Raw genomic sequence first — 12,344 nt, 5'->3', positions numbered from 1 at the left:
AAGGTTTTTAATTAGGAGGTCGATTTCTTTAATGGATATAGGTCTGTTCAGATTTTCTGTTTTTTTCTTGACTCAGTTTTGGTAGGCTATATCCTTCATGAAATTTGTCCATTTCATGTAAGTTGTTGAATTAAGTGGCATAATATTGTTCATAATATTAGCTATTATCTTTTAATGTCTGTAGGATATGTAGTGAAGTATCTTTCCTTTCATACTTGATATCTTAGTTTCCTGGTGGTGCTGTAACAGAAGTACCACAAGCTGGTGGCCCTAAAGAACAGAAATTTATTTTCTCACAGTTTAGGAGACTAGAAATCCACATTCAAGGTACTGGTTATAGGGGAGTTCTCACTGTCTGTGGATTGTGAGGGAAGAACCTTATTTTCTTTAGCTTTGGCTCCTTGGTGGTCTTCACTGACTTCTTATCTTCTCCCATGCATACTAACTTACTCTGTGTCTGTGCTGCTCCTTGTGAATTAGAAGTGATTAGGTTTAGGGCACACTCAACACTGATAGAGCCTTGCTAACATAACAGAGAAAACCTTATTTCCAGACTGGATTATTTCCACTAGTATAGGTGTTAGGATTCTGATACATATTTTTTTGAGGTCAGGGGCATAATTCAGTCCATAATACCTGATATTGGTAGTTTGTTCGTCTCATTTTTTTTTCCCCTCAGCCATTCTGGCTGATGTTAATTTTATGAATGTTTTTAGAGAAGCAGCTGATGGCTTTACTGTTTTTTTTCTCTTTTTAAAAAAATGATTTTCTGCTTTAAGCCTTACAATGTCCTTTCCCCGTTTGAATTTCATTCGCTGTTCTTTGGTAGAAGCTTGTCATTGATTTGAGGTAGAGGTTTGATCATTGATTTCGACATTTTCATCTTTTCTAATACAAGCATTTAAAGCTATAAGTTTCCCTTTGAACACTCCTTCCCACAAATTTTGATATGTTGTGTTTTCATTATCACTCAGTTCAAAATAATTTCTAATTTTCCTTGTGATTTCACATTTGATCCATAAGTTATTTGGAGATGAGTAGTTTAATTTCCAATTCTTTAGGACTTCTTCAGATATTATTATTTTTTCACTGTACGCACACACACAACTCAGTATTCAGCCAAAGAATTAAGAGGACCTCTAGATTTCTAGATCTGTTTCTCTGCATAGCTTCTGCTTCTCTAGCAGATTAGCTTTCAAATTCTAGCCATCTCGCCCTCTTAATAGGTATTTTTAAGCTTCATTAACATGCAGTAGCCACAAGAAGATTATATTTCCTTGCCCTTAAGAATGTCTTGAGGATGTATGCATAGTAGCACATCACCCACATCTATCTACAATATAGGATACATACACAGGCCTTTCGAAAGATAATGTATCATAGTATGGAATTATGGAAGTCCGGTAATTCTGGCTAGTAAAATTTGGTCCTAATTTTTGAATGTTTTATATAGTCATCTACTTTTTTAGAGTGGGATATATAAATATCAGTGTATATGTGCTATACTAAAACAAATTCTTCTAGAAATAATTCTTGTACTGTTTATGAAAGAACCAGGAGCCCTGGTGGTGCAGTGGTTAAGTGCTTGGCTGCTAGCCCATGAGTCAGTGGTTCCAACCTACCAGCCATTCCACGGGAGAAATATGAGGCAGTCTGCTTCTGTAAAGGTTACAGCCTTGAAAACCCCATGGGGCAGTTCTGCTGTGCCCTATAAGGGTCGATATGAGTCGGAATTGACTTGATGGCAATGGGTTTTATAAAAGACCAATGAGGAGATTATTTTAAGAGCTGAGTTGTGAACTACTAAAGATCTGTGTATGGACAGTGACAATAAGAGTGATTAAGAAACCTTGTTGAAATGGAATGAATAGAATATGTATGAAGTGAGGGAAAGTCAGAAGTCATGGATGACGTTAAGTAGAAAAACTTACCCTTCCAAGTGTAGCAGCATGTTTAGGATGAAGATGGTAGGTTCAGTTTTATACATTTTTTTTTTAATTTTAGGTGCTTATTGGATAAGTGGAGATTATCCTTTAAGTAGAAATGTGGGATTAGAGTTTAGGAATAGAGCTGGGCCAAATATGAAGATTTGACAGCTAAGCCTAAATTGATGATAGTAGATGATGTAGGAGTGGATGGTATTGCCGAGAGATATTTGACAAAGCCTAAGGAAAATGCCAGCATTTCATAGTTGAGAATAGTGAAGGACAAAGCCTGACCACCAAAGAAGGGTGTTCAGAGCGATGACAGGAGGAAACCAGAAGAAACTACTTAATTTTAAGTTTGCTCGTCTCTGAGCTTTTATGCTATGTATTTGTAAAGGATGAGTAGTGAAGTTAGGTAGAACCATGACATCTGGAAGGAAAAATTAAATGTTGTATTATCTCTGTTTCTTCATTTACATTTAAAGAGTCAGAATATTCAACTGAATTATAAATAACCAGTCTAAATTATTTTTCCCTTCAGTTATTACTTTATCTTTTTATTGAATTTCTTTTAAGAAATAGGTTTACTTTTCATATTTCTAGTTTATTAATTCTATGGTAATAAATCTTAAGTTTCATTAACAATAATCAGATAAAATCGAATTGTTATTTTCCAGAATGCTTTTCTTTTTTTAGATTCAGATATTTTGGTGGTGATGTGATGTTATGTTGTTGTTAGCTGCCATCAGGTTGGCCCCTGACTCTTCCTATCCCCATGCACAACAGAATGAAATACCGCCCGTTCTTGTTCTATCCCCATGATTGGGTTTTCATTGGCTGATTTTTGGAAGAATATTGCCAGGCCTTTCTTCCTAGTCTGTCTTTGTCTGGAACTTCTGCTGGAACCCTTTCAGCATCATAGTAACATGCAGGCCTCCATTGACAGAGGGGTGGTGGCTGTGCTGAGATACATTGGCCAGGAATCTAATCTGGGCCTCCAGCATGGACGGCAAGAATTCTACCGCTGAATTCTCTACCCCTTTGCTCAAATTAGGGAGATACAAAAATTGATGTAAAGTAATTCTGTCTAAGAGAAAGCTCATTGCAAAATTTTAAGCTTGACTCTATTTTATCGACAAACGGTACTTTTAGGCAGGGTTTCTTTAGGTACCTCTAAACACAAGCACACACACACATATATATGAGTATACACCACTGATAAGTGATATGTATTTGATGTTGTGGCAGATACTCTGTTCTTGACTTTGAATGATATATCATATTGAATTTATTATTGGTTTTTAATAGGAACATGTTCAAGGTACACTATGAAGATATTTTAAAAAATTAGATGCAAGTTTATAATATGCTTATGAAACATTCTTGTTTGGCTTCCTTTTATCATGTTTTAAGGTCAAATGTGATTCTGATGTTCCACAAAGAGACAGAGATTGATAATCAAGAAAGAATAGCCCTTTAATGTGATTTATGTCTATAGATTTTATGTCAGATATGAAAAGTTGCTGTTTAAATTGTAAGGGAGGATCCATTAAAGAACACTTTAAACCATTTTACTATTTAGCTTATCTTGGGCTCTTGTTTTTAGAATTCTGCCTTTTCAAGCAAACTTTGAAGCAATAGCTTATGTTTATAAAATATAATTTGATGAAGTTAAAATTTTTCTATTTTTAATAATAGAAATAATGTACTCCATTTCTTTTTTGGTACTTTTAATACTGTTTAATGTGAAGTTGTGTGTGGCTGAGTGGAGTGTACCAGAAACCAGTGGTTTTCTAATTTTCATCAATTATTTGAATTTCTTTTTGTCAGATGATGTTAGACAAAGACAGATTATGGATTCAGTAGGAAATGTAGAAGGTATAAAAAATTCAGCAAATGCCTGTCATTTTGTACTATTGGTTTGAATATATGGTTGGGTTAGTTATATAGTAACCTAAAGAGTGCTTCTTAGTTCTTGATTCAATCTCTGAAAATATCACATATCAATTGACATTTTGGTTATAATGGAATAAATCCCAGTTATTTTTGCTTAAAGTACTGTTCCTTCAAAAAATTCCTAATCATTTTTTTCTTTTGTTTGTTCAAATCATATATATGTATGTATATGTATATATATAGATATATGTATATACACACACACAAGTGTATATATATATATATTTAACTTGAACTATCCTTTCCTAAGATTTATTTGGTTCAGTTTTTTTTTAAAGGCATATAACGTTTTGCCTTTAATATCTTATACATTAATCTAGTTCCTCACATAACTTATTTTCTTCATGTTAGTTTTTACATATAAGAAGTAGTTTGCCTTTACTAGTATACATATGCTCTGAGAAGTTGCCCCAAATCTTTTAGTTGGCAGATTCTTATAGTTGATATGATGGCCTCATTTTGTAGATAAAGACATTTAGACTTAAAGGTTTAAAATGAATTAGTTGCTCAAGACTGGCAGAGATGGCTGCAAGGATGGTAGTGTAAACTGGTTTTTGTTTTGCTTCCCAATCTGATGTTTTTTTCATGTGATCATACTGTGATTCTCAATTGCCTCTCTTTATCTTTATTTTGTATTCCACAGTTTCCCCCATCTGTTAATTTTTGTATCTGTATCTTGGGTTTCTTGTTGTTGGTTGCCATCAGGTCAATTCTGACTCACGGCGACTCCATATATGCACAGTGGAACCATTCCGTAGGATTTTCAAACCTGTGTCCTCTTGGAAGGTCACATCTTGTACCTGGGTTAAGTTATTTTGCTTCTCCTGAAGTTGATCCACGTTTTTATGCATTTTTCTTTTTTTATGCAGTTCTCTGTCTTCCCACCTAAGTATAATTTATCTTCTCAAATTCCTCCATTTCCTTCATAGCGTTTTATACATACCCTTATTACTTTTTGTTTGTCTTTTTATTTAAAATGATTTTTAGCCTCATATTGTAGTCAGTGATATATTTTATTACCAATTCTCTTCTCCCAGTCTAGAAGGAGTGGGGATTATCCATAACTCATAAGGACACTATATACAACGGAATGAAACGCTGCCTGGTCCTGTGCCATCCTCATGATAGTTGTTATGCTTGAGCCCATTGTTGCAGCCACTGTGTCAGTCCATCTTATTGAGGGTCTTCCTCTTTTTTCCTGACTCTCTGCTTCACCAAGCATGATGTCCTTCTCCAGGAACTGGTCCTTCCTGATAACGTGTCTGAAGGATGTGAGACAAAGTCTCGCCATCCTTGTGTCTAAGGAGCATTCTGGCTGAACTTCCTCTGAGAAAGATTTGTTCCTTCTTTTGGCAATCCATGGTATATTGAGTATTCATTGCCAACACCACAATTCAAAGGTGTCCATTGTTCTTTGGTCTTCCTTATTGTTGTCCTGCTTTCGCGTGCATATGAGGCAGTTGAAAGCACCATGGCTTGGGTCAGGTGCACCCTCATCCTTAAAGTGACACCTTTATTTCTTAACACTCTGAAGAGGTCTTTTGCAGCAGATTTGCCCTGTACAATGCCTCCTTTGATTTCTTTTTGACTGTTGCTTCCATGGGTCTTGTCTTAGTCATCTAGTGCTGCTATAATAGAAATAACACAGGTGGATGGCTTTAACAAAGAGAAGTTTATTCTCTCACAGTCCGTTAGGCTAGAAGTCTGAATTCAGAGTGCTGGCTCCAGGGGAAGGCTTTCTCTTTCGGCTCTGGAGGAAGGTCCTTGTGATGCATCAGTCTTCCCTTGGTCTGGGCGCATCTCAGTGCAGAAACCTCAGGTCCAAAGGACGCACTCTGTTCCTGGCACTGCTTTCTTGGTGGTATGAGGTCCCCAAGTCTCTCTGCTTGCTTTTCTCTTTTATATCTCAAAGAGATTGGCTTAAGACACTATCTGATCTTGTAGGCCTTATAAGTATAACTGCCAGTAATCCATCTCGTTCCATCATAGTGATAGGACTTACAACATTTAGGGAAATCACATCTGAATATAAAATGGTAGACAATCATATAAGGGAATCATGACCTAGCCAACTCGACAGACATTTTGGGGGTACACAATTCAATCCATGACAGGCATTGATTGTGGATCCAAGTAAAATGAAATCCTTGACAACTTCAGTCTTTTCTCTGTTTATCGTGATGTTGCTTATTGGTACAGTTGTGAGGATTTTTGTTTTCTTTATGTTGAGCTGAAGGCTGTGGTGTTTGATCCTTATCAGTAAGTACTTCAAGTCCTCTTCACTTTCAGCAAGCAAGGTTGTGTCATCTGCATATAAACAAACAAACAAAAAACCAAACCCAGTGCCGTCCAGTTGAATAGCAGGTTGTTAATGAGCCTTCCTCCAATCCTGATGCCATGTTCTTCATATAGTCTAGCTTCTTGGATTATTTGCTCAGCATACAAATTGAATAGGTATGGTGAAAGGATACAACCCTGATGCACACCTTTTCTGACTTTAAACCACGCAGTGTCCCCTGGTTCTGTTCTAATGACTGCCTCTTGATCTATGTACAGGTCCCTCATGAGCACAATTATGTGTTCTGGAATTCTCATTGATCAGAATAACATAGTGTTTTGTGCATACTAGGAGAGCTGTTTGATTCCTTATGTATGTACATGGAGACCATATCAGTCGGGTTGCTTTTGATTGTAAGTAATAGGAAACCCAACTCATAATGGCATATCAGCTCTTGTAACTAAAAAGCCTAAAGGTGGAATGGTCTTGAGGATTTGATTGATTCTAAGTTCATGAGTCTACCTGGGATGAGCTCTATTTTTCTGTAGTTTTCATAGCTCTGCCACCTTTGGATGTTGGCTTCATCCTCAGGCTAGCTTCCTTCAAGAAAAATTGAAATATAGAGAGAATTTGAAACACTCCTGGAGCTGTGTACTTATTATTTTATAGCCTGAGAGAAGGGAGGAACTATCAAACGAAAATCCCGAGCTTTACTCTTATTGCACCAATTAAATTCCCTTCCCTAAACCCATGTGTCAATATGAAAGGGATTATTACCCACATTGGTCTAGCGCAATCAGGGTCATCCCTTATTGCTCGGGTGGGGGAGTGTACTCCAACAGTCTCTCCATTCTGATACACAGTAGAAGAGGCAGGCAGTCACAATGTGTGTCACATAAACAAACTAGTAATGTTTTATTTGTTCCAACATTAAATTCATGTTACCTGTCATTGGTTGTGTTTACATGGAAGAGGTACAGCCAGAATACTCCTTAGAAGTGAGGATGGCGAGACGTCATCTCATGTACTTTGGACGTGCTATCAGGAGAGATCCGTCCCTGAAGAAGGACATCACACTTGGTAAAGAAGAGGGTCAGCAAAAAAGAGGAAGCCCCTCCATGAGATGGATTGACACAGTGGCTACAACAGTGGGCTGAAACTTAGCAACGACTGTGAGGATGGTGCATGACTACGCAGTGTTCTGTTCTGTTGTAATGTAGGGTCGCTTGTGTGAACTTGTGTTTGAAGGTTAAGGGGTGGAGCCTAATAGACCCAGTCAATGGAATAAAGGGTCAAGTTTACATCAACCTTTATGTTTTCCTATTTTAAGCAATGAATTAGCTGGGTAGCATAGTGTTATAAACATGACACCTCAGGTATCTGAATTCCAAAAGAAGAGAAATAAGCATCTTGGAAAGTAGCAATTCAGTTGTATCTGATTATTGCTACAGAATCCTAAGATCTTTCAGCAAATTCAATATCTCAGATAACACTTTTCAAACTTCAACGTACATATGAATTACTTGTGGATCTGATTCTGTAGGTTTGGCGTGGGGCCTGAGACTCTACATTTTTAATAAACTCCAGATGATTCTATTGCTGCTGGTCCATTTTGCATAGTTAGAATTTAAAATACCAAACTGTTTTTGCCATTTTCTGAAACTGTTGAGTACTATCCAAGTTCACTATTTCAAGTTTACCATTGTTTCTTTTTTGGATCTCTGCAGTAGCCTCATGGTTAATCTGCCTCCTTCACTTCTCTTGTCCCGCTACAATCTGTTCTCTGAATAGCAACTCTAGTGTTTATTTTAATATGTAAATCAATCATATCATTCCACTGCTTAAAAACTTCCATGGTATCACACTGCATTAAAATAAAATCTAGATTCCTTTTCATAGCATTGTTGTTGCTTTTAGGTGCCATCAAGTTGGCTCTGACTCATAGCAACCCTACATTACAACAGAACAGAACACTGCCTAGTCATGCACCATCCTCGCAGTCGTTGCTGTGTTTCAGCCCATTGTTGTAGCCACTGTGTCAATCCATCTCATGGAGGGGCTTCCTCTTTTTTGCTGACCCTCTTCTTTACCAAGTGTGATGTCCTTCTTCAGGGACGGATCTCTCCTGATAGCACGTCCAAAGTACATGAGATGACGTCTCGCCATCCTCACTTCTAAGGAGTATTCTGGCTGTACCTCTTCCATGACACATTTTTCATTCTTTTGGCAGTACATGCTATATTCAATATTCTTTGCCAACTGCATAATTCAAATACATCAACTCTTCTTCGATCTTCCTTGTTCATTGTCCAGCTTTTGCATGCATGTGAGGTGATTAAAAATACCATGGCTTGGGTCAGGTGCACCTTAGTCCTCAAAGTGACATCTTTGCTTCGTTAACACTTTAAAGAGGTCTTTTGCAGCAGATTTGCCCAATGCAATATGTCATTTTATTTCTGGACCGATGCTTCCATGTGCTTTTCAGAACTACATACTAATAAATTGGGTACTACATGGCCTGCCTCTTGAGGTAACCCCTGCCTACCTCTCTAAACTTATTTCATATGATTCTTCCTCTTATTAGCAATGGTTCAAGTCTTTTGCAACTAACTAGTCTTTATGCTGCTTGTAATGCTGGATCCCTGTATCTTCATATGACTAGCTCCTTATTATTCATGTCTCTACTTAATTGTTAAGTGTTTCTGAGTATTTCTCGTCATTGACTTCAGAGAAATAAATTCTTACGGGATGTGGTGTGGAAAAAGTAGATCACTAAATCTTAGTTCAGTTAACACAGGATATTAAAGTAGCTTTAAAATTTGTTTGGCTTGATTCATGTTGAAGATTACTTCAGGATACGTTTTGAACTTTTTTCCTGTAATTTTTTATGGTATTAATAAATGCTTTTTTTTTTTTAATCATAGTCACTGTGTGCCCAGTATTCTGCAGACAAACGAGAAGATGAGAAGATGTGCGATCATTTGATAAGAGCAGCTAAATATCGAGACCATGTGACAGCAACTCAACTAATCCAGAAAATTATCAACATTCTCACAGACAAGCATGGAGCCTGGGGAAATTCTATAGTGAGGTAAAGGGACACCTTTAGGATTTGGCCACTAATTTTCTATTGCTGACCCAGGTTTAAATAAATGGTTTTGGATTTATTTGATCAAGGCCAGATGAAGAAAGAGTAATTTAATTTTGTATTTTATCATTTACTATGAATTTGAAGCCAACGGGGAGGAGAAAATCAATATAGGTACAGTTATGGATCTTCTGAAAGAATATTTGCTGATATATATTTTTTTTTTTGAAGTGAGCTATTGAGAGAACCAGAAAAAAAAAAAAAAAAAACCCATATTGAGAGAAGCAGTTAACATATTTTGTTATTTTATTAGGTATACTCATAGCTGCATTTATACTATTACAATATTTTATTTAAAAAAACTATTCCCAATTTTACACTTTGGGGTTTTTAACACATAAATTGGAAAGAATAAAATGTGTTTACTTTCTTGAATTATGCTGCAAATTGCAGGACTATGATGATAAAAGTGGTTAAATGCCTTCTTTAAAAGTGCTGCCTATAGAATTTTATTTAATATATGTATCTCCTTTTACTGAACGTGCTAGTCTTGATTCTACTTTCTAGGAACAAAGTGATTAAATCACCTTTAAGGACTAGAGAATTTAGATCAAATTGTAAAATTCAACCCCCGTGGAATACTTTATGCTACAAATCTTTGAGACATATTTTGACTCTTTCAATTAAGTTTAAGGAAGTTTTATATTCTCCCATTTGAAAGAGATATGCTTTAGTAAGTTCTTCTAACTGGTTTATTCCATTTGAAACCGTGCTGAGAAATTGCATTTCTTAGCGAATTTCCATGAACTTATACATAAGAGTCACATGGCGATCTATTAACATGTAGATTCTGATTCAGTATATCTGGGGTGGAAATGCAGATTCTCAGCAGGGAACTTGTTAAAAATTCAGATCCTCAGCAGGAGTTTGACTTGGTTTGAAGCTCTGGCTTTAATCTTCATTTCTGCATAACTTTTTCTAGAAGTAAAACAAAAAAAAAAAGAAAATAGTATATTGTGTTTTGCATATGGGTATAATTAGTTCCCACTTGTGTTTTAATCGAAGTCCCTCTGTGGTACAAATGGTTAACATTATTGGTTGCTTTTTTTAACTAAAAGGTTGGAGACTCAGCCTTCCCAGAGACTCCTTGGAAGAATCCGTTTCTAAAAAATCAGCTGCTGAAAACCCTATGGAGCACAGTTCTGCTCTGACACACACAGGGTCACCATGAGTCGTAATCAACCCAAGGGCATCTGGTTTACTTGTTTTGTGTTTTAATCAACTAATGCGTCTCGTAGACATCTTCATATAGTTTTAGAAATTTTTCCGTACAAAGTAAATATTTCTTCACTTTTTGAAAGGTGATCTTTGAAAAAGCGACTTCTGGGATTTTTGAGTTTTGAGTACAAATATGCATTAATAGGAAACCCTGGTGGCTTAGTGGTTAAGAGCTATGGCTGCTAACCAAAAGGTCAGCAGTTCAAATCTACCAGGAGGTCCTTGGAAACTCTATGGGGCAGTTCTACACTGTCTGTAGGGTTGCTATGAGTTGGGATTGACTTGACGACGGCAGATTTAGTTTTTGGTTTGGTATGCACTAATATACTAATATATGGAACCCTGCTGGTGTAGTGGTTAAGAGCTCAGTTGCTAACCAAAAAGGTCAGCAGTTCAAATCTACCAGCTGCTCCTTGGGAACCCTGTGGGGAGTTATACTCTGTCATATAGGGTCACTGTGAGTCTAAACCGACTCAATGGCACCTAACAACAACCACACGCACTAATATGGAGTAGGTATATCTCGTGATTCTTTTTAGGAAAATAGTTACATATAACAAATTACATTTCTGGGTATATCGTTTTTAGTGTTCAGAGGAAGGAGTGCAGGTCAAGGACTTGAGGGCAAAAGGACAGAGTAAAGGCAGGAACCTTGTTTGAATCCTATCCCAGCTGATCTCAGCTGCAAGAGTAGTTGTTAGAGTGACATGGACCAAGGAGCCAGAGACCTCTGTGTACTGGGGAGGAGGCTGGGAGTCAGGGCATTTACTGCAGGCTTTAGAGTTTCAAGATAATTTAATACCCCAAATGTGGTGTGGTCATTTTGACATCAAGTACTGAATAAATTAGAATATTATCTTGAAGTATACTGCTTGGTACATAGTGAGAATGTAATGCAAATTTGTTAAATTAAAAAAAAAATACTTTTTTTTAATGTAAAAGAGTTTTACAATTTTAAAATTGAAGAAATTTAGATAATTTATGCCAAGTGTTTCATGGGTCATTTTTATGAGATCAAAATTCTTTCTAATGATTGCTGTAGCTTTGCCTAGCACAGTGTACCTGTGTTACCAGAATGAAAGCATTGTTTTTCTGAAGAGATTTTGGTATAATAAAGTATCTTAGAGAACTAATGGACTGTGAAATCTATTTATCTAGAAATAATTGGTGTTTCTGTAATAGAATTATTTAAAGGCATCAACTCTCAGACCATTATATAGCCAGAAACAATTGAAGTAAAGTCTTAAATTTTAATGTTTCTGAAAATCCACAGAACAAAACGTTTTTACTTTTATCTCCCAAATGGAAATAGCTGTCAAACTGTTAACTATTAAATGTGTGCCTTTTTAATTGAGAACAACAAAGGATGTCTTGCTGAAAGGAAAATTAATATTACAGAATTTTATATTTTTCTGTCTATAAATCTCATAACTTAATTATATTTTAATAAAAACAATACTGTAGTAAAGCATATTACTTACATGCTGATATTTCTTTTGTCATTATACTTAAGTCTGTGTCACGTTGAGCTATTACTTATTTAGAACACCTGGTTGCTGCCTAATTCCTTTTATACCATTGTTTTGAAATAGTACTTTTCAATATTAATTCCCGTTAAAGTATACTTGTAATAGATCTTGGTGTTCATTTTTAGCTAACTATGTAAGAAAATGTAGTTGATAAAATGCATGCAGGCTCACCAGCCTTTGACAGTAGTTAACTATTCTCTGATCTCCCTTGTATGAAGCTTGCATAATCAGCTTGTAAATTATGGACATGGTTGTAATAAATGGGAATAACACAGTGTACTTTGTTCTTC

General features: G+C 36.2%; 1 protein-coding gene across 5 annotated transcripts in view; it reads left to right on the top strand.

Annotated features, from left to right (window-relative positions):
• LRBA (LPS responsive beige-like anchor protein) overlaps positions 1 to 12,344 on the top strand; it is a 766,566-nt gene that overhangs the window by 335,644 nt on the left and 418,578 nt on the right. For all 5 annotated transcript variants that reach the window (XM_010597205.3, XM_064267558.1, XM_064267557.1 and 2 more), the window contains one exon: positions 9,084 to 9,250. In XM_010597205.3, the coding sequence (XP_010595507.2) occupies positions 9,084 to 9,250 (167 nt within the window). The remainder of the gene's footprint in view (positions 1 to 9,083; positions 9,251 to 12,344) is intronic.

The sequence above is a fragment of the Loxodonta africana genome, chromosome 13 (genome assembly GCF_030014295.1).
Source record: "Loxodonta africana isolate mLoxAfr1 chromosome 13, mLoxAfr1.hap2, whole genome shotgun sequence".
NCBI lineage: Eukaryota > Metazoa > Chordata > Mammalia > Proboscidea > Elephantidae > Loxodonta > Loxodonta africana.
Note: the sequence above shows the minus strand (reverse complement) of the source record. Positions and strands in the feature narration are given on the sequence as shown.